Source organism: Lissotriton helveticus, chromosome 10, assembly GCF_964261635.1.
Source record: "Lissotriton helveticus chromosome 10, aLisHel1.1, whole genome shotgun sequence".
Lineage (NCBI taxonomy): Eukaryota > Metazoa > Chordata > Amphibia > Caudata > Salamandridae > Lissotriton > Lissotriton helveticus.
In genome coordinates, this window is record NC_136071.1 from 643,998,267 (window position 1) to 644,020,912 (window position 22,646).

At 41.8% G+C, this 22,646-nt stretch overlaps 1 protein-coding gene across 1 annotated transcript in view; it reads right to left on the reverse strand.

Annotated features, from left to right (window-relative positions):
• Window positions 1–778: 778 nt before the first annotated feature.
• The window catches only part of XYLT1 (xylosyltransferase 1), a 700,441-nt gene continuing 678,573 nt past the window's right edge, over window positions 779–22,646 (reverse strand). The window contains exon 11 of the mRNA XM_078663177.1: window positions 779–2,486. Within this exon, the coding sequence (XP_078519303.1) occupies window positions 2,164–2,486 (323 nt within the window). The 3' untranslated portion in view covers window positions 779–2,163. The remainder of the gene's footprint in view (window positions 2,487–22,646) is intronic.

The following is a 22,646-nucleotide window of genomic DNA, read 5'->3' on the forward strand; positions in this document are numbered from 1 at the left end:
CCAACATTTTTGTCAATTGGTTTGATCAACTGTATTCTAGATGTAAATGTCTTTTTTTCCATTCTGAACAATGAATAAGACATGTTTTTTATATTTCTTATATGAACCAGTTGGCAACACAGTTAGAAAGTTTACCAACTTTATGCGCAACTGCTCAAATGAACGTTACAAACATAAAGTGTAGAAAAATAAAAGAGAAAGGCCTTTTTCAATAAAGGCAGCATTAGTTAGTAAGATAACAATGTTCAAGCTGCAAAAGCAGCACCTACTAATTAGTCATTGACTAACACATATAAATAATAAATATCTAAACGTTTTGTTCTATGCCTCCATTTTCTTGCTCCAGATATCGCATAATGAACTGCCCTAATGCCAGCACAGCTGACATTGTTGTTTTCAGTCCAAAGCAAACTGCAGTAGCTTCAAACACTGTGGTGAGAAATATAACACGCTATTGAGGTCTGAGTTCCATGGCAATCCTGTCACCAGGTGTGCATTATTTAAAAGGGAATTTAACATTTGTGAATGAAAATGCAATTAAACGGTGCTTTAAAGCAACCTTTAAGCAATGTCTTAGTTTGCCACTTAGGGGCCTTATGATATACAATATACACTTAATGAAAGGGTGCTTGCAGATCCACACACTCTACTGTTGCACGTACATATGCTTCACTCTTCACAGCAGATGTTCATGTTCACATTAATGAGAATATTGTGTCAAATATTTAGAGAACTAAAGGAAATTTAAAACAACACAAATAAGTAATCACAAATGAAATGGAAAGAACATTGTATTAAAAAACTGGAAGCCCAAGTTGTAATAGGAGTAGGTTACAATGTGTGATTGCATTAAACTATGTTTGAACTCTTACATGTCAAATAATTATGCAAAAGCTGTTTCTCGGGTGAAGACAATCCAAAGGGTGACTCATCACTGTTCACAGTTACCTGTAAAAATTGAATCTAAGATTCTGCCATGACTACACTCTTCATATTCGGTCTTAAGAATTTCACACGCATAGTCGCAGATCCTTCAAATCTATGCATGGAGCAGGAGAGAAAATTTAGGACAGTATAAAAAAGGTTTATCTTCCTTCCTTTCTTATACCATTGGGTGTAAAGTAGTATGCCTGCATCCACACATTATTACTCCCTCTCTCTTTCTCTAATTACATGAAGAAAATAATTGTGGATTTATTTTTTTTTACTAGAAAATGTTTTGGTTATTTCTTTGAAGAGAAAATTGATAAGTGCAAAGGAAAACATTATCCATTGGTGGGTGTTTATACGTTCCTGCTCTTTCAGATTCTTTGTATTCTAGAGGTAAAAAGGGTGATCATAAGTACCCATGGTGGCGACCCACCCACTGTATTACGATTAAACGGGTGGGACCACCACAGTCCCGTCACAACTGCAATGGATCCCGCGATGGTGGCGCTGCGGTGAGACGCCCTAATAAGCTGGCAGAGCATATTAGGAGTTTCCTCACCACCACAGTTTTCAAATCGGTGAGGGCGACATGAAAACTGTGGCGTGAGGAAACAGAGCCCCCTGGTTCCTCAGGGTCATGGGGTGCCTTCAGGGGGGCACATGTTGTGCCCTCCTGTGTGCATTCACCCTCTTTCCTGCATTACATAGACTGCAATGCAGTGCAGGAACGGCCATTGGTGATCCCATTGTTATGCCTTTTTAATGGGAACCCCCATGGGAATGCCAAAGCACCACCCGCCAGACACGAGGAAACTTGTTATCTGGCGGACAGCATCTGTAAGGCTTTGGCGGTGTGGGAGCAGGGCCCTCGAATGGTGGCTGGCTCCCACACTGCCAAATCAAATGTTTTATCGACCACTCAATGTTTAATCTTAGAAAAGCCCTTTGGTAATAGGTATTTAAAATAAAATCTATAATATAAATACATTTTAACGAAAGAGATGTGCATCAAATGTCACATAAACTATTAGTAGCTTCTATGTTAGATGTAAACAAGGGAATGGGAAAAAAATTTTTTTTTTATGAAACCACATTTACAACTTATCCATACAAATCTAAACTGTAGGAGACAAGCAAACACTCTTTCAGAAAGTTTTGAAATCTTCAGTCAGGTTCAATAGAAATGATAAAATTCCCTTTTAAATCCCATGCCGTAGAAGAGTACAACAGATGCTACCTCAGACGGCCATCGGCCTTGATGGGGCCCATATCTGATTTAGGGTCTGGGCTAAGTGAGCTCCATGCTGTTTGACTGCATGACTGCATGACTGGACAAGATGTTGGGCCAGTTGCACAAATGTCCACAGCTGACCAGAGGCTGTTTGTCAAAATGTCCAACCAGTTTTCCAACTTCATGCCGATGAGGGCAGCATTCTTCCTTGACTGTTCTACTTGTGCAGCATTGATTGGAATGTTTAAAACTGGATTCAATCCCTGGAAACTCTGTTCCATGTATGCATTCTTAGGGGGACCTCCATGGAATTTTGCAGCTTCCTCTGGAATACAACAGATATAACACATTAGTAAGCAACAAAGCAAATTCATAATAAGAACTTTCCCTATGCAATCAAAATGTTAAATGCTCTTTCAAATTGACCAAAAATTTGACATATTTACACTCAGGGTGCATATCTATTTGTTTTTCATTTGAGAACCATACTATTGTGCATATTTAATAGAAATATATTAGAGCCCTAAAGTAATCACAAATAATGAAAAAATATTTACACTGCCAACAAATACTGTGTAAACGTAGTCTCTGGGCAGTGAGGCGTTTTATGTGCCACCACAGAGGGTAAAGACTAGCTAAAAGAACAGACCAGTGGCTTAAATACAACATTGTAACATAAACAGAGGAGGCAGGCCAACAGAGAATTAGGGATTCCATGCTAGCAGGGAGTCAGAAATTTAACAGGAATTACTTTCATTTTTTTTTAATAAACAAAGGAAATTAGGAACAAGACAGTTGTGAGTTCCAGACAATTGATGCACTTGAGGAGAAAACGTGCTTTTGAGTTTTGGATTTACTGCCCTTTAGTATCTCACAGTGACAACAGGATTATATTTCAGGCCAAGGTTGACAACATCGTTTGTGTGAGTGCCTTTAGGGTGCTGGGCAGTCAAAAGTGCTTCACATGGCATTGTTGATCAACTTTCCTGCACTAAAAGATTTTAGCTTGAAACTTGACCATTGAGCTGCCTAAAATGTGTGTTGCACAGTGCTAATCTCCTGACAATTTATGCAAAGAAGGCATGCCTGGGGCACAACAGTGCAAACACCTCTTTGATTCGATAAAAAGCCTTGTCAACTAAAATATACTGAACTGACTTTGTGTAAAATCCTTATCCCATGAGAAGGCAGACAAACAAAAAGGGAGTGAGCAGTACTTTGTATAATACACTTATGCCATAACATTTATGCATAAACCCAGTATCATACACAGTTTAGAATTGTGGGGTATCTCTGTGTTACATATGGTTTCTGCCTTCACTACCTTGTGAGGGATGTGGAATGTGATCCTTGCTATGGTTCCACATTCCTGTGTGGCTGGTGAGATTGTAATAAAGGCAGTTAGAGACTGGTGGGCAAAGGAGCAGCAATTCTGACACTGCAGGGAAATACTTAAACGAATAAAGCCTAATTACAAACTGACCAGCTGTGCAACTGTGTTGTGTTACGCTTCAAGACATTGAAATGTGTCCTGGTGAGTGTACCTAGAGTACAAATTCCAGGCTAGATATCACTAGCTCACCATTTGACAAAGCATAAGACTGAGCTTAATGCAAACAGTCATTTTAACGCACGCAGATGAGGATCATAGACGCGCAACTCTACAAATCAAACATGGTACTTCAGAATTATTTTATCAGACATGCAACGCCAAAAATGTAGCCTAACCACGAAATATGGATGCTATGGAATGAGTCTGTTGGAGATAGACTTTCTTTGGAAAGAATACTTCACAAGGCAACACACACCAAAGACCCAAAAATGTAAATGGAAGATTACCGCCAAGGTACTGTTGGACAAAGTTTGGTACAAAAGAGTGACACAAAGAAGTTTCTGCTTATTTTATAACACTTTTTTTGTTGAAACCTACTCTTGTTGGCATTTAATATTCTTCTAAATCTAAAATAACTCCTACCTACTATAGCATTAAATATATATATATGTATATATATATTTTGTTAAATAATGTTGACTTCTATTTACCGAAGTAGCTTCTTACATATATAGAAAGCTAAAGAGGGAAGGGGAATGAATGAAAAGATATTTGAATCACCTTTATGAAGTCATTTCTTGAAAAAGCAAGTTTAGAGTTCAGATGGTCTTTCTGAATAAGGGTAGGGTCGGTTGTTAGCAGCAGCCCAGGCAAGGTACATCACATACATCTATGAATGCTGAGTGCAACCATGTGGCTCTGCATGAGGTCAAGATTGCGTGTTGATTTGGATACAAAGCCAAATATGGAGAAACTGATTATAATTGTTTTTTGTGTGAATGTTATTCTGCGATGAAATGAGGAGAATGAGGGTCCCATTAAGACCTACAGGATTGAAAATATTTCTTATGGTTCATATTTTAAAAGCAACTAGTGATGGAGATGAACACTTGAAAACAAATACCACACACATCTTTAAAAGAAAAAAGACCAAATTACACTTTTATTTACTGTGTATACCACATTCCTACTCGAAGTTTTTATGCAAGAAAAAAATGCAGATTTTCCTATCTCTGCATCCAAACTACTATTACTTCTTGGTAGTAAATCATTAAAATATTGGTGTTTTATTTCTTTAGAGGTAACTTGCTTTGCTTAAAGAACATTCTGCCTATCAGTAGAAGTGAAAATACCATGGTTAAAACAACTCCGCCTGTTCCGTTCTATGTGTGGAGGTGCGAATTATTGTCTCACATAGTCATTTCATTCAGTTTCAGGTACATTTTGTGCAATGTCAGCATGCAACACTGTGCAGATGATTTTGCAGAGTTGCCAAGATACACTTCGTCTGGCTCCCACAAATGAGCTTATTCACCTCTCTGTAAGGCAAGCTTGTTCTGCGCTCAGACACCACTAACTGGCCAAGAATGACCTAGTAATGTCTATAGACTTGGCAACATTTTCAGGCTGTTTGACTTGCGCGTCCACACTGGGCCCTTTGATACATGCACTGCATCTTGGGAGCACTCAACAATTAGTGTTAGTTGGCATAAGAACACTTAATTTCTCAGCATGTTTTTAAAACATTTTTTACTATAGAAATTCATTTGAAAGTTTGAAATTTTAACACATTAGAACAAATATGTACAACTAAAACAAACATACAAATTTTAACTTAAAGTTACGTGCCAAGGTTTCAAGATTTTTTTCTGCAAAATAGATAATTGGATATAATTTACTAGTAGACTATTGTTAGCAACACAACATAACACAAGGAACTGGGACATTATTGATAGTTAAAGCATATTAGTATTCAAGCTGCATATCAAAGCTGTAAAATGCATTTATTTTGTAGAATAACTGTGATTATGTTTTTATAATGACTCTATTTGGCCGTATGTTCAAAACTCTATTATTCTGACTGTAAAGGCAATCCTAGTACCTACATTTATAACCATCACAACCGTTTCACATGCATGTCAATTCTACTACTACTGTCCTTCCTCACATTTCAGTTGAGTTTCTAATTCTAAATTTGACTGAGCTCAAAAGGGGATTATGTAGCACATCATCCCGAATGTTCTATCATGGTGCTAGGAGCCAGTTCAGTGTGCCCCAAGAAGGAACTGGAATGTTTATATATTGAGGGACAGTGCAGGGATTTGTGCTGAACTTGGTAAAGTAACAGTTTTTAGCCACTTCCCATAGGAATTGATGGTTCTTGCCTGACCCAACCCTCCCTTAACCGACATAGCTTCCGATAATCTTCAGCAAAGAAAGCTATAAAAATGTATACCTACAATTTGAAAGCCATGCCACTTAGGACATCTAAATATTGGCTAAGCCATAATTATGGAAGTGAATATAATCCATGACAAAACTTGTAACCCAATGAAGAGGCAGCAAATGCTTTGTTCCTTAGTTCTTTCTGATTGCAGAGTATCCACTAGGCTTCCCAACACTCCCACTCAAAATGGCACATGGAAGAGGTCAAACATTCTGGTATCTGCCCAAAAACCTCTGCTTGACTTCAAGAGAGGTCTGCTTTACTGGATTAGGGGTTGCTATTTCAGCAGTTGACATTTTATGGTGACAGCACCCCCAGCCGCACATCATGAATGCAATGGGGTCAGTGTGATACAACATAGGTCTAATGGTAACCTTGCGTGGAAGCAGAGTGAAAAGGAGATATGTATGAGCCGGGATGTAACTAAGGGTAGAAATTTAAATGAAAACATTGACATGAATGGGCTTTTTATTGGCTATATATAGGTCAATGCTGCTTCCAAGTATAAGATGGCTGTCTGTGCAGGATCTATCCAACATCAGCAGCTCTCAATCACAATGTGCCTATGTATCACAGGTGCCAGTGCATAAGAGTGAAGTGTATCTGCAGCTGTAAATTTATTACAAATGGAAGAGGGATTGTTTGAAAATCCAAACACAGCATCTACGCTGGCAACAGGCAATGTAGAGCAAAATGCCCCATGATAACAGGGCACAACTTAGGGATCCGCTGTATATGTTTTTTAGCAGGGTGGCTGGCACATTCTGAGGCCATGGTCATACCAAGGGATGGACGTTTTGCACCTTAAATTTCCCTTATCGCTAGTAGGATGATGTATTGAGATGAAAGTTCTCTCCAAAAAATAAGAAGTTAGTGGCAGATCACAAGTTCAAATTCAATCAATTTAGAAGGTCTACAAATTGATTACTATTTAATTGTGTGAACATCTATTATTTACAGTGCTTAGAAAAAGAACATGTGGCTTGAAACTCTAGACCAGGCAATTCCACCATTCTCTGCAGTAAGAGCTACTTATGCTGAATGAAATGCAATTCATCCTGAGCTACTAATATTATTAGTGTTGAATTGTGACCATATCAGACAAGATTATATTAGTGGCCACCGTACGCAAGATTACCAACAGTGATCACCTCAACTCATCAGGCATAATTGCCAGCAGTGATATAAAAAAATCTTTGTCAATATGGAATATGTCTACATGGGTAATATATAAAAGCCACAGCTGCAATGCCTCCAGCACCAAGGTCTCCACAGCACCACATGAATTATCACTCAAAAATCAGCTTTAAATATATTTTGGATAGTGAATCATTTTTCTCCAAACATCTGCTTATAATCTCTCAAAACACATACACGTTTATCCCGAATGTTGCCTACAGTTGTGGGTTTGGAGCTCTAAGGAATAGCAATAGGGAAGGGATTAATACAAGAGGTACTTGGGTAATGTCAGCAAAGGCAAGCTGACTACATCTTTTGAATATAAATTATTTAAATGTTTACACTAATAAAGCATATTGACTGAAGCATGATGTTGGACCTTGCTCTTTTTGCAAGTTATGCCCAAACTTGTTGCCTTCCTCTGCCTATTTTTCTGACCTTCTTTTTGTTGGCTTTAGAACTCTGGGCACTTTACCACTGGTAATCAGTGCTGAAGTGCATGTGTTTTCTCTCTAAAATATGGTATTATTGGATTACAACTGTGTGGAATATCTGATTTGCTCGTAAATTCCTTGTAAAGTGGTATCCCATATACCCAGGGCCTGTAAATTAAATGCTGCTAGTGGCCCTGCAGCACTGCTTGTGCCACCCACTGAAGTAGCCTTTCAAACCAATCTCAGGCCTGCCACTGCAGAGCCTGCATGCACAGTTTACTGCCACTTTGACTTGGCATTTAAAATGACTTGGGGAGCCTAAAACTCCCCTTTTATTACACATAGGAACTGGTGTGCTGCCAGGAGGAACTGCCACTTTGCTAACTGCTTTGCTGAGTTGGCCTGCATCTTGTTGCATGCTGTGCTGCAGGAAGAAGTGCCACTCTGCTCCCTGCCTTGTGTTGCTGGCCTGCTCCTTACTATTGGGCTAGGACCCCAAGTGTCCTCCAAAGGCTTAATGGATTGCCCCCTGTTTACCGCAATCTCAGGGTAAACAAAAGATTACCACAAAGAACCTCCAATGTGGCACTCATTTTCCTATCAGTCTGGCAGCAGTGTGCTCTACAAAAGGAGTTGTGCTTGATCCCTCTCTGGTGATTTATACTAGTGTGTAGTAAGTGCTTCTCTTTGCCAAATGGTGTGTGGTTGACTCCAGCGTGAAAGAGGAAGCTGCAACGTGCACCAATTTTGGCCCACAACTTTGTGTTGACAGAATACAGCACTGCCCAAGAGCCAGCAGCTGACAGAGACAAAGTAAAGCATTCCTACAGATTCTTTGGCTCATAACATGTTTCAAATTAATTGTGACAGCACTGCTCATGTTATGTACCATTTTTAATCACGCCTTTGGCGCTCCCACCATATCACATGCCTCATTTGCACCGTTCACCCTTTCACAAGCGCTATGTGTGCAATTTGTGATTACACTGATATTGAAGAAAGAGTAATGCTGTCTGAAATGAATGCCTTTCCGCTACAACATCAAACAGAGACTGTGATATTCAATTGTGGCGTCTCTTATATATTTGTTTACATTTGATTAATTGTCTATTAAATATAACTGTTGAGACATTGTTGTTTGTTACTAAGTTACCTAGGTCTGAACTCAGTTTACAGGACTCCTCCTGTTGTATTTTTTAGCTGCTAATAGAAAGCGCATGTAGAATGCTGTTCAACTTTCTCCCAGAAAGCACAGTGTGTTGATCTACAGCATCCCCCGTGAGGGGAACCCCACCGCACAATGCTGGGAGAGGTACAGTCCCGTGTCGCTGTCTCACTATCTGAAAACCTCACTAACAAGCCATCAAGAACCCCAATCCCTGGCAAGGCAGCCCTGCCACAAGAGACGTGGAGAGCTGGGATCAACTATCAGCCAGATTGTGGGGAGTGTAGCCGTGCTGGAGGCTCTCCCCGGCACTATCTTTTTCCAGGGATCGCACGAAGTGCTGCACCCAGGTATGGAGAGGGTGTGCAGGGCAACCTGAATTCCCAAAGCCATCCAATGCGTTCGCAGGAGGCTCAGTTTTTGACTTATCGACAGCTGTCTTGAGAGGCCCCTGAGAGGCCCCGGATATGCTGCAACATCAGGGCGGCTTTGTTGCTGTTAAAGGCTGCCTTAGTCAACAGCTACACCGCACATTTGTGGGCTGCTGCACTGCTCATTTTTTATGCAGGGGACCCTGCGAAGTCTCCCTGCTGGATTCCACAACGTGTGCCCCCTTTGGGACCTACCTTGGGCACTTGTTCCTTGTAGTAATTTGGGGTGAGTGCTCAACATAGGCCCTCCCCATCAGGAACTTGCCACATTTAGAGGCACTGTAATTACCGTATTGAAGTCATAGGCATGCAGGTGCTGCTATGCCCTACATTTGGATCCTTAGTACCACATAAAGTTTAATAGGAGTGATTATGATGATATATGGTGAGTCATCTTTTTCTTCATAACTGACTTCCATTAAGTGCACTAATGTACTGATGTATTTTGTTTTGATTTCTGCCTTGCATAGGATAAAGAGTACTGTCTAAGTAATTGCATAGTATGCACAGTATTGATTTTTGTTGTTTTTGGCTTGTGTTATGGACAATAATTCAGTGTAGTCTCTTTTGTGGTGTATTAATTGTATTATTGTGTGCGTGTGTTGCGCAAATGCTTTACACATTGCCTCTGATGATAAGCCTGCCTGCTCTGCGCCAAGCTACCAGAGGGTGATCACAGGTAATCTTTGCTGTGTAACTTACTTGCCCTGACTAGAGTGGTGAGTTCTGCCTGGCTTTGGTGCATACCCTAGCCAACCAGAAAAGTCAATTTCTAACACAGGTGCTAACAAGAAATATGTATTTTGTTTGTGTGATACTCAAAACCTTATCAGGTTCTACAATGAAGCAGCTGAAGACAATGTTGTATAAAACACTTGGGCTTTCAGATGACTATAGCTCCAATCCCACTTAACCTTAAGAAGAACCCCCTAATATGTGACTCTTCATTCCGAATCAGGCACACATTTGCTGTACTAATTGTCCACCAACAGCTTGAGATACCATAAGGTGCAATAATTAGAAGGTGCACAACTACCAAAAGGAAATTACCAGACTGGATATGATACGAACATGTCCGACACGCTGGAGAAAAAAATCCATAGTGTCCTACATTTAATTGAAGCTTTATTGCAGTTCAATATATATGATCATGCTTTATGTTGAACAATCATTGGAATTGTATTTTAACTTCTACAAAATTCTCCCCAAAGGCGATTATGTTATGGTATGTTTATAGCAATTCCATGTATCATTTTTGCTGCAAATGTTTCCCTAACACTGGTGTTGCCACCTACCAGTAAAGGTTATATTTACAGAAGTGGTAGCACAGCTCTTTCTGAAATGCTGAAGGTCATTGGGCTCTTGGAGTGTACGCTTATCTATGCAGAAGACATTAGCACATTACAAATTAATGACCACTTTGGGTTATTCAGGGTTGAAGTCTTCATTCTAGCGCCCTCAAACCTACCCCAGAAAGCACAGTGTTTACATCACCGACTGGATAGTGCAAAAGCTGTAGAGGGCGGTGATGGTGTAGAGGACAAACACTGCCAAAGCGGGTGGAGATATATGAATAAATGAATTTATAAATGTGAATTTGCAGCATTCACAAATACCCAGTGTCCTTGCTCTAGTAGAAGGAACCCAAGAAGTGAAAAAAGAAAAGATATTTGAGAGTTAGAAATCTAAAGATTGAAGAGTTAGGTATTTCATTACTTGTAAAAAGATGTATGGCATACCGTAGATCAAAAGTGTAAAGGCAGAGAGTTCCAATCTTTGGCAAGGGTGGTAGAAAAAGTTTGACTAACAGTCTAGGATTTCCAGAATTCAGGGACGGCCAAAGGTTTGGCTGAACGAAGAGACTTGGTGGGTTGAACCCATACAGTGGTTAATTTGTACTAAAATAAGTGCTGAGGCTCTCGTCTGAAGACAGCTTGCACCAGCCCATTTCTTTTGTTAGTGCCACCTAAAACAGAACCAACTGCTAACCATGAAAGTGGGGAGAGTATGTGATGCAATGGCTAGAGCTGCTGACTTCGGAGCTGAGAAACCAGGTTTGAGTATCGACGTCGGCTCAACATCCTGTGATTCTGGGCAAATCTCCCTGCGCCTACCATAAATGAATGGGTCTTTAACTGGTGCGCAGGAAAAGCGTCTGTGTTGATGATGAAGGGCCAGTGCAGAGCACCGGAAACCACTGGCTCAAATTAAGCACTGGTACCACTTGAACATTGAGCTCATAAAATATGTGGAAAAAGAATACAAATTCCTACAGCAGAGTCATAGAGTCAAGTAACGTTTCTGAAAGGGAACCCAGGGAAGTGATTTGAGGTTGACAGGGATCTTAAGGTGATGGGTAAGACCTAGGACCACACGAGCTGTGACATTTTGAATGTGCTAGAAGGAAGTGTGCAATTACAACATTTCAGGGGTGACTGGATAAGAGCCTGGATAAATGGCCTAGGTGAGGATGCTAAGAGAAACTGTATAAACCTGTTGATTATACATTAAGTATCAAGGAGAGGCGAGTTTATTCATTCATTAATTCAGCTGGGCAGAAGATTAAATCTTAGTATTTAGAAATTAATGGGAGTTAAAGTCAAGCTTCTGAATCAAACAAGATCATTAACACACTAAATAAAGGAATATGTGTATATATGACTCAAAAAGGGTGTACATAATTATATTGATTGTATAAGTTAAAAAAATTAGTTGATACTGTCCATATTCGCTGTATCGACTGGAACGGATCAGGGCTGGCGGGGGACGTGTGGGGAGAAAGATAAAAAAAAGAATACTAACCTCCTTGCATCTCTTCGTGCCGTCCCTCGCCATCGTCCCTCCGCTCCAGCTGGAAGAGGAAGCAGCCAGGCTCCCTTGACCAATCACAACGCTGAAAGGCAGCATTGTGATTGGTCTGAGTGCTCTGGTTCATCACTCAGATGGGAAATGGGGACCTGGGCATGTTCGCCATGCAGGCTGTAATGCCGCCTGCATTGAGAATATGCAAGTTTTGCATGACTGTTTGGCCGGCCTGCCCCACAAAGACGCAGGAAGAAATAAAATGATAATAATGTCCAGTAATAATCATTTTATTTTTCCTTCATTTCCACTGCTAAAAGCAATAGGGCGACGCTGCTTCGCTTCAGCGAAGGAGCTGCCACTGCTTATTCGCACTGTACCCTGCAGAGTACATGCAGAGGGCATGAAACCCCCTATGATATTTAATTTGTTAGGAAATGCCTTCTTAATTTTGAAATAGTGGGCTATAATCCCTCGGTCCCTTATCCAAAAATGGTTTCTTTAAAGCGCTCTATGAATGAAAACGTTCTATTTTCCTACATCATTTTCACTCTTTACTTATTTGTCACAACACCTATCACATTCCCCTGCACCAATATTATGCTTTTAAACATAATTAAAGGCCACACAGCCTTCATAAATATGTGTTCATTGTAGTTTTACAAGGCAATGATCCTAAGATTGAGTTAAAATGTGTTGCTGAGATGCTGTTTTTTGCAGTACGTGTTCTAATGAAAACACAAATAAATATAGAGTTTTATAAGAAAATACGGTAAAAAGGGGTAGTAGCGAAGACATTTTCTGTACAGTCAGATACTCACCATAAAATCCCTACGGCTGGCAGAAGCTGTGGTGAGTACATGCTCACTAGATATTTGGCACGTGAAAGGGCAACAGACGCTGCAGGACTGGTGGAAAATATTCTCCAAACATTGGCTAGTACATAGGATAAAACTGGCACATCACCACTACCTCCTCATTCAGAATGTCACTTGAACTGAGAAGACTACACCTGAAAAAGGCACTGCAAGAAGAAAGAAGGCAAATAGACTTCTGATTCATGCTGGCACCCAGATCCTAGAAGGTTCATGTGGCTGGCCTCCTGTTTGGCTGCTCCAGGGACACAAAAAGGCTGAACGATTCCTGACTCCAAGAGAGCCTAGCTGACCACAGAGGACTGAACCCTGCAGGAGTCAATACAGGAGAGAGACCTGGTGCCTAGTAGCCAACCCTGAGGACTGCAAGAGGGACTAGAAATAACTTCTAGCAGTAATAAAAGGTTGCAGAAAGTGGGCGCACTAAACAGGGTCGTACTGGGACAAAAAATAGGCATGGGCACCAAAATAAAATTCACCCCATTAGTGAACCACATAGCAGAAAAAGTGGTCCACGTTTGCAAACCAGGCCAGTTTTCAAATTGTAAAGGCACGCTGTAAGGGTATTTTGTGGGAGACAGCATGCATTTGTATTTGCTGCAGGCAATGCTGAAGCTGTCAGTGAAATCACCAGTAAAAAAATGGCCTACATGACCATAAAATTGGCCCACAAACTGCTAAAAAACAGCCAACACACTGATGTGTGAGGCCAGTCCACGGGCACTGCCTGTTTGCCATATAGGCAAGTTCAACTCTGGGTGCACATGCCTGTTGAGACTTTTGAACCCTACGTGTTATGCACACAGGAGAATAATACATTATCAATGAATTATCACATAAGGTGCAAATCAGTAGCTACTGAACTCCAGCAGAAGAAAGAAAACCATGAACCTCCAACATGCTGAAAAGTTTCATGTTCATTCATTCGTATCTTGTTTGTATAACCCTGGTACAAATACTTTTTCAAAGTGTGAGGAGAAATATTACATTTTTAATACACATGATCTAAAGTAAATGATAATGTAGTCTAAATAGTTTTTTATGTGTACTGTAAAAAGCTCAACATTTGGTAACAAAAAATCTAAACAAGCATTGGCAAAGTCAATAAGCTTGAAATTGAGCTTTGTCAATGTTTATTTTGTCATGATTTTTCCAAAACATTATTGTTGGGGAAGCTGCCAGGCCCTCATCAATCTAAAAACAAATATTAGCTAATAAGCAAAAATATTTCTCGGTCTGAAAAAGCTCCTGAATGTCCTCATTTTGAAAGGGTACACTACAGTCACGCACAACAAAGTTAGACTATGTCTAAAGTGGGCTGATCCACTGCCCAATGATGTATGCTGTATGAATATGCGACATTTTTCCACAAACAATTACCCCGCATACCATTACTCCGCAATTATTACACCGCAAATACAATCACCCCGCAAATTATAACAACACAAACTTTTACAACGACTATGCCTTTACCACGCATGCCACTACAACGCAAAGGCATGCATGTTAAAGGTATACTCACTGCAAAAGTTTTAAAGGTAAGTGAAAGTACCCTACCATACCCTACCCTACACTACCCTACACCCTAATGTAGTACCCCTGCACAATCCACCCTCGACACACAGTCCTTTTCCTACATTTACACTACCCAGCACGACCCCCCAACACTACCATAAACCACTTTTCTAACCCTACACAAACACTATAACACTACCTTAATAGACTACTCCTGCATGACCCTACACTACACAAACACAACATCACTACCCTGCACTACACAAACACTGCAACACTACCCTAAACCCTAAAACACTACCCCTAGCATGACCCTACACTACACAAACACTACAACACTACAATAGACCCTAAAACACTACCCCCAGCATGACCCTACACTACACAAACACTACAACACTACCCTAATCCCTAAAACACTTCCCCCAGCATGACCATGCACTACACAAACACTACAACGCTACCCTAAACCCTAACACACTACCCCCAGCATGACCCTACACTACACAAACATCACAACACTACCCTAAACCCTAAACCCTAAAACATTACCCCCAGCATGACCCTACACTACACATACACTACAACACTACCCTAAACCCTAAAACACTACCCCTGCGTGACCCTACACTATACAAACACTACAACACTACCCTAAACCCTATACCACTACCCTCAGCATGACCCTACACTACACAACCACCACAACACTACACTACAAAATCAAAACCCCAGCACGACCCCCCACCCCTAAAAAATTAACCCAAATCCCCTTACCTCTCTCTCGTCGTGGTTCCACTCTCCTCCTGGTTCCATCTTCTTGAATTCTGTTGTTTTTTTCACAACGCGTGTGCATTTACCATACATGCCTTTACAACGTAATTCGTTGTAAAGGCATGCGTGGTAAATGCGCACGCGTTGTGAAAAAATGCAGAGTGATGGTATGCGGAGTCAAAGACCTCGCGGAGTAATGGTATGCGGAGTCAAAGTCCGCGGAAAAAAAGATTCGGAATAAACGTAGATTACCATGCTGTACTGAGTGGAAACAAATGTGAACAACACAATAACAGACCAATGGATGAAGAGGGCTTTGTAAAAGCCTCTCACAGGGCCTGATTATGGGTTAATCGTTATCTGTCTACCCATGAGTAAACCACTGTTTACACACAGGTCAGAATTACAAGTTAAATGGTATTTGATGCATCTGATAATCATCAAGCTTCATTAAATTTCGGCAGGTAAAACCTGCCGAAATTTAATGCGGGGAATGTGTATGGTATTTACTGTACCATATCTATTTTGGTGTGTAAACACCAAAATCCACATATTATTCCACAATAACTTGTAATATGTGCTATTTATCGGACCCGATAAATAACAAACCCCAAGGTATCATTATTTACCAGGTGCGATAAATAGCACCTTTGCTAGCAATCAGGCCCTAAGTATTTCATACATGGAATTCTTGTAAAATCAAAAGGTCCTGTTTAATGCCAGACCTAGAAAGGCTTCCTTACACCACCGTATCTCATTTGTAAATTTCGTACAACTAACCATTAATGCCACTTTGGAAAATGGGAAACATGGAATTCTAGTGAGCCATTTAACACTAATTTTTGTACAAGTCAAGCAGAAAACAAGTAACGCACACTGCAGTAGATGGGAATTGAATATTCCGGGATCATGGCCCATTCCAAAAAATAATCTGTAAACTTTTGATCTCATTTGTGCATACTTATAAACATGGAGGGCCCCATTCGCAATTAAATATTGGGCAGCAAGCACATGTTTACTGCCAAAAACGTCTTCCTTTACACTTCTCAGAAATTCACAAAGGGATTCCTCACAGGTAAAAATGGTTGTACTACTGCAGATTTCAGTGCAGTAATCTGATGCAAGAGGTGAGAAATGGGAGGATCAAGTCACTTTCCCATGTATGTTTGTGAATGCTGGCAAACGTACTTTTGAGACCTCTCACAAATTGAAAACTGCCCCTTTCGATCCAGGAAATGTGTTGCTACTTACTTGTAATTTTCATTACCCCATTTAAGGTCCTCCTCATCCCAGTCATTGCCCCCTCATACGAGACCTCCTTGTCACAGTCATTACTATATGAGGACTTCACAAGCCCTAATACAAGAATGAAGCGTGACACTGAAAACTGATCAAAACTCTAGTTTATTAAATCAAGCTCAAGACACAGCTGCCTTCATAACACTGACATCAAATTATCCATAGAAGCATCGAACACATCTAGCTGATAATGCTTAATAAAAGTGTGATGCAACTGCCAGGTATCAGCCCTACAAATTTAGGGGATAGAAACTCCAGCAGTCTCAGCACATGAAGTGGACACAGATCTAATGGAATTACCCTGAATCTGAGCGGGAGATACCAGCCCCAAGGACTTATAAGGTTGTGAAACTGCCAGAATTTATGAGCCCTTCGAACATCCAAAATGGAGGGAACCTGACCATCAAACTCCCCAGCAAAATGAGGAAGTACAACCTACTGGTGCAAATGGAACCTTGAAGAACCTTAGGGACAACGGCTGGAGCCAGCCTCAGAATCACCTTATCCGGTAGAAACTGCAACTAGGGATGTACGTTTTTACGCATGCTGTAACAACGCGGTTTTTATAACGCATTCTTTTACAGCGCATAACAGAAAGGGGTGTTGGATAGTGAATATTTTAATTTACTATTCCAACACCAGTCCCCGTTGACACTAGGGAAGGTATTGGATAGTAAATTAAAAGTATTCCCTATCCTTGAGTGCCCCCCCCGAGTCATGCATTGTAATAGAATGCGATTTAAAAACCGCGTTGTAATAGCACTGCGTGCTAAAAGTTGCGTGGTAAACGACGTTCCCCGCAACTAGCGATAGGAAATCAGAAAAAAACCTCAATCCCCCACCAGTGAGCCAAAGTAATGCCAAAATAAAAGACAACTAAGCAGATAACCATACCAAATAAGCCTCCCACAAAGGCTCGAAAGGGGACAACTGGAGACCCTGATTGACAGTCGACAAGTCCCAGGAAGAAACAATCACTGGAGACATCGGCTGACAGAGAGCCTAAAACTCTGCAACAACGGAACCACCAAAGGAGCAATACCCTCCAGAGCATCCCCCAACCCTCTGAGGGCTAGGGTACCTGTCCATTGAGCAGTCAGAGTAGAGGGGGCAAGATCTTTCAAAAACCCATCGCTCGAAACTCAAGAACTTTCACCGGCTCCCTGCCAATTGGATCCACCCCATGAGCGGTAGATAACTTGGCAAAGGAGCCCCAGTTGTTATTGTAAGACAAAAGTGTTGAATATTTGTGGGATTTCTGAATATCCTCTGTCAACAGAGAAGAACACCCCAAGGACACCAACGCTAAGTGATAAAGAGCCAAGCCATCAGTTTCATTTGACGGGGGCGGACAAGGGCTGCAAGCAGGGAAACCGAACAAACCAGACCAAGGACAATCAAAGAGAGCAGAGGAAACCAAAGGTGGCGTGGCCAAAAAGAGGCAATCAAGATCTGCGACACCTTCTCCACTCGAATCTTCTGAGGCATCCTCGGAAGGAGGGGGAATTGGAGGGAAGGCATATCGAAGACCTCAGGGCCACGGAATCGAAAGGGCAACCACTGCCCATGCCTGTGTACAAACCACCTCTGAACAAAACTGTGGGAGGAGGTCATTGTAGAGAGAGGCAAATAAGTTAATCCATAGATCCCCAAACTGGAGATCAATGTCTCTAAACAGTGGCATAGATAGATGGGACAGCACTGAGGAAGGCAGGTTGCGGCTCAGGTTGTCCACATAGTAATTGAGCTGACCCTGAATGTAGACTGCCCTTATCCACTGAGGTAAGCCTACACCCAGGAACAAATCAACAAGGCCAGATGATTCAGAGGGGTGCTCCGAGACCCACCCTGACGATTCAAATAACAACAAGCAATCTGGTTGTTAGTATGAGTCAACAGATTCGCTCCCAGCAACTGGTCCTGAAAAACTAAAATTGCCAACTCCTGCCAATTGGAGGATCGAGCCCTGTGCCTCAGAGACCACAGTTTTCAAAGACCCCAGTGTGGCCCCCAACCCCACAGTCTGGCATCTGTCATCAACAACAGGGGAGGAGGGAGGAGGGAGCTGGAAACTGATCACCTTCTCCAAGTTGGAAGTGTGCAGCCACCAACCCAACTCCTGAACAAGAACAGGGGTGAGAGGAACACAGGAGTCGTAATCTTCAAGGGAGGGATCCCAGTTGGGTAACAGATAATTGATGAGAGGCTTTAGGTTAAGCTGAGTTCAAGGAATCACTGCAGTGGTGGATGCCATCAACCCCTGGACCCTCAGCCAAGTAGGAGCTGAAGCTGACTGTTGAGACAACAGGTCCAACAGAAGATGTTGTAGAGTCTCTCTTTGAGCAGAAGGTAGAAAAAGCGTCCACATCCGAGTGTCAAATACAGTGCTGATAAACTGTAACTATTGATCAGGGACTAGCTGCGATTTAGCCAGATTCATTTTGAAGCCCAACTGTTGAAACAGAGCCATGTAGCCTCCACAGCCAGCAGAGCCTTAGGGAGAGAGGAAGCACAGATAAAACATTCATCAAGGTAAGGAAACAGAGAATCCCCAAAGCTGTAAAACACCCACAGCCATAGCCAATTCTTTGGTAAAAGTCCAAGGAGCTGTTGACATACTAAAACGGTAACACCTGGAACTGGAAATGGGCTTTGTTCACCACAATTCTCTGAAACTGTTGACTGCCCCGATGGACTGGGACACGAAAATAGGCATCCGTTAAATCCAGGATCACAGAAAAATGTCCTTGGTGAATCAGACGAATGATGGATTGCAAAGGGTTCATCTGAAACTGCACCACCTTTACTGACCTGTTCAGAGCCTTCAGATTCAAGATTTACTGGGAAGAACCATATGGTTCACAAATCAAGAAAAGAATGGAGCAGAAGTCTAGACCCTTCTTAACTTCCAGTACGCTCATAACTTCTCCATTTGTTAGTAGCTTTGCCACTTCTCATAACAAAGAAGTCTGCTTCTGAATGTATTATTACTATTATTATTATTATTATTATTGTTATTATTATTATTATTATTATTATTATTATTATCTTGTAACAATGGGGTATCCCAAAATTGACCCACTGGAAAAGGACCAACAAAGGGAATCCGATAACCATGGCTGATGATCAACAAAACCCACCGGCCAGAAAACCAATTCCGGCATAGTAATTTCTGACTGGCTCCTTGGGACTGTTAATTCTAGTGTCGGGACGTATTGGTGAATGCAAATCCCTGACCTCAAGCCTATCCATGAAAGGGATGAGAAGAGGACAACACCTCCTGAACATTCTGTTTGTGATGAAAGATGTCTTCTTCTGAACAGACTGGAAAGGCTTCAACATATTCTTCTCCTCAGCAGACTATTACACCATAGTGTTCAAATCATCCCCAAGCAGCTTAGGACGCTCAAATGGTAATTTATGAATCAAGGCATTTTGCGCTGCCTCCAGTCGCCATGGTTTCGTCCACAGAGACCTGCGTCCAGCCACTGCTGCCCCAGCCGAGAAGAAAAAAGCGCACAAGGCATCAAAAGTGATGTTTGACAGGAACTGGGCCAACACCTCCATATGAGCTAGGAGAGGCAGTGGATCCATTTGATCTTGAAGGCAATGAAACATTCTCTCAAATTCCTTAATGAGGGCTTGTGAGGCATAGACCGAGTATGTACTGGCTCTGATCCCAAAATTAGAAGCTGCATAAGAGCACTTCAAAGCAGCCTCCACCTTTTTCTCGAAGCAATCGCAATGGAGCGCACACCGCTAGCCACTCCTCCGGATCGCTCCAGGAGCCGACAGGCTCCTGGACGACACACCTGCATGCCGGTTCGGGCATCGAGGCTGAGAGAGCACTATTCTGAGAAAAAATGTATAAGTGCACCATATTTACAAGCACGTAGTTAGTTAACATATGCCTTGCACCAGAGTGTCTTATATTTAGTAGTGAAATGTATAGAGTGTTCAAGTAGGGTAACAATAATCATAACAGTGTGAGACTAATGTAGAAATGTTGGAATGAATATGAAAACCTCACGTTCTCATGTTAAAGGAATCATGTAAGAGTTAAGTGGAACCTTGCAAACCAGTTCAATTGTGTAGGCCTCATGGCAATTCACAGAAAATCTAAACGTGCTGCTAAAATAATGTGAGGTGGGGTTAACGTGGTTCTTCCAAAATGTATTATCGAATTTAGTTTTGAAATATATGCTTTATAGATGTGTACTTTAAGAAACGTATGTTAGTTAAGAATGCTGTTTAAATCAAGTCAAATGTTTTCAGAGTGCAGGGACCCGCTTCATGTAAACCAAGTAGGCTCGAACTGATAATGATGTTCCTTTGATCTGAAATGTGCTTGTTAGAGAAGAAGTCGAGAGGCGCCAAGTACTGTGCTTTCCATATGCTTTACGACCTATAGATATGGGGGAGCCTGGAATTTGAGACCCACTGTAGGATGGCCTGTATGCAGGTGCGAGGGGTCCTAATCAGTCGAAATGAATGGAGCTTTGTTCAGTGGCGCTTGGTGCAGGCCTGTAGGAGTCTTCAGGAATTTCAGGGGGTATCGGTGCACTGGAGAAGAAGCCTGGGAACCAAGGTCAACTTTAACGAGGGTCTTGAAGAGTACCATCATGGAGTTTACTGCGCAAAGATGTACCACGTGAGGGGCGTCCCAAGGGGCGTTCCTATCGGAAATGTGATTTTGTATTAGGGAAAGCGACCCGGGAGGAGAGTAGAGCAGATGATTTTGGGAGCCTAAGGAAGCGGATGGGTAGGCAGATAGGCTGATCAGGAGAGACCCATTGTCAGAGAAGAGACAAGGAGAAGTGCGTGATCTTCTTAGGAAGTCACCACGGCTGACACCTTTTTGGGGTAAAGATCTTGTTAAGTAGGGATGTCACTTAGTCTAGTGTAGGGACAGACTAACCTGAATTTTCTTTTCTGTAATGACTCTTAGGTTGCAACTTATATCGATCCTTGCAAACCTAATGATCTTTGAACTTGTACTCATTATTCTGTTTTGTAGACTCAGATTATTCAAAGAATTCATGTTCATTGTGATACCAGTTTACCTTTTGAATCTCATCTTAAGAAGTTTGTATCTTCAGTTATCTTTGGTTTTATATTACATTTTCAAAACTTAATCCTGGTCAGTGGTCATTTAGAGTGGTGTAAGTTCTTAATTGATTGATTTATTGTTAGATTGCCTTTTACTCAATGACAGGTACCAACGATCCAGTCGACTTGGTTTGGGATCTGGTAAGGTAACTAGTAACCAGTAATCCCGCGTTAACAGTTGGTAGCAGAGGATGGTTATCTTCTTGAGGAAGGTAATCTAGAGAGGTTAGATTACCCCAAGGCCCCTAGACATCGAGAGACGAGCAGCGGAAGAATCGTGCGCCGAAGGTGCAGACGGTGCGAGAAAAGCAGCAGTATCGGAGGAGAGTGAGTATAACAAGGGTCATGCGTGAACAGATTGCGGTGTTTTGTGTTGTATTTGTATCGTAATGTCTTGCGGAGTTGAATGCCTGTAGTGTGAATGAGAGAAGGTTGTGAGCGCGCGCAACCTGGTGAACCGGTTACCTGGTAAACGGGTGAACTGGCAAATCTTAAGTTCAGGCCAGAGCTTAAGTGGTTTTGGGTGTATCGAACATCCAGAGTAGTTGTCGACCATAGTACGGAAGTCATGAGGTACCATTGACCGCCGTGGGACCGAGATAGGGGGAGTGTAAGAGTGAGTGTATGAGTAACGGACGCTGGTCGAAAGTTACTGTGTGTAAGCAACCTATCAGAGAAGGCGATTGTCTGGACGTAAACGGAAAGACATTTCGTCAAGTTAAGGTGACAACTACAGAAAAGACTGTGGGCGTACAGTCAAGAAAGGTGATTGCTTGGACGGAAGTAATCATTTTTCAGAGTATGAATGGGACGCATGCATGACCGAGGAGACGAGCTGAGAGAAGGAGGGGAACTGCTGCAAAGGGGGACGAGTGACGTCAGAAAGAGCCGCGCTGAGATAGGGTGGCGAGTGAAGAGCCGCGACGTGATAGGACTGTTGGTGTGACGTCGGCAAGAGCCGCGACGCGATTGGGCGGCTGGTGCGACGTCAGTGAAAAGTCGCGATCGGATAGGCCAGTTAGCGGGAACAGCGCGGCGATTGGTAGATTGTCATTAGGAAGTAAACAAACGCGGAGAAAAGAGAAATCATGAAGTGTTTTAAGTGTTTGAAAGGGATTTTTAA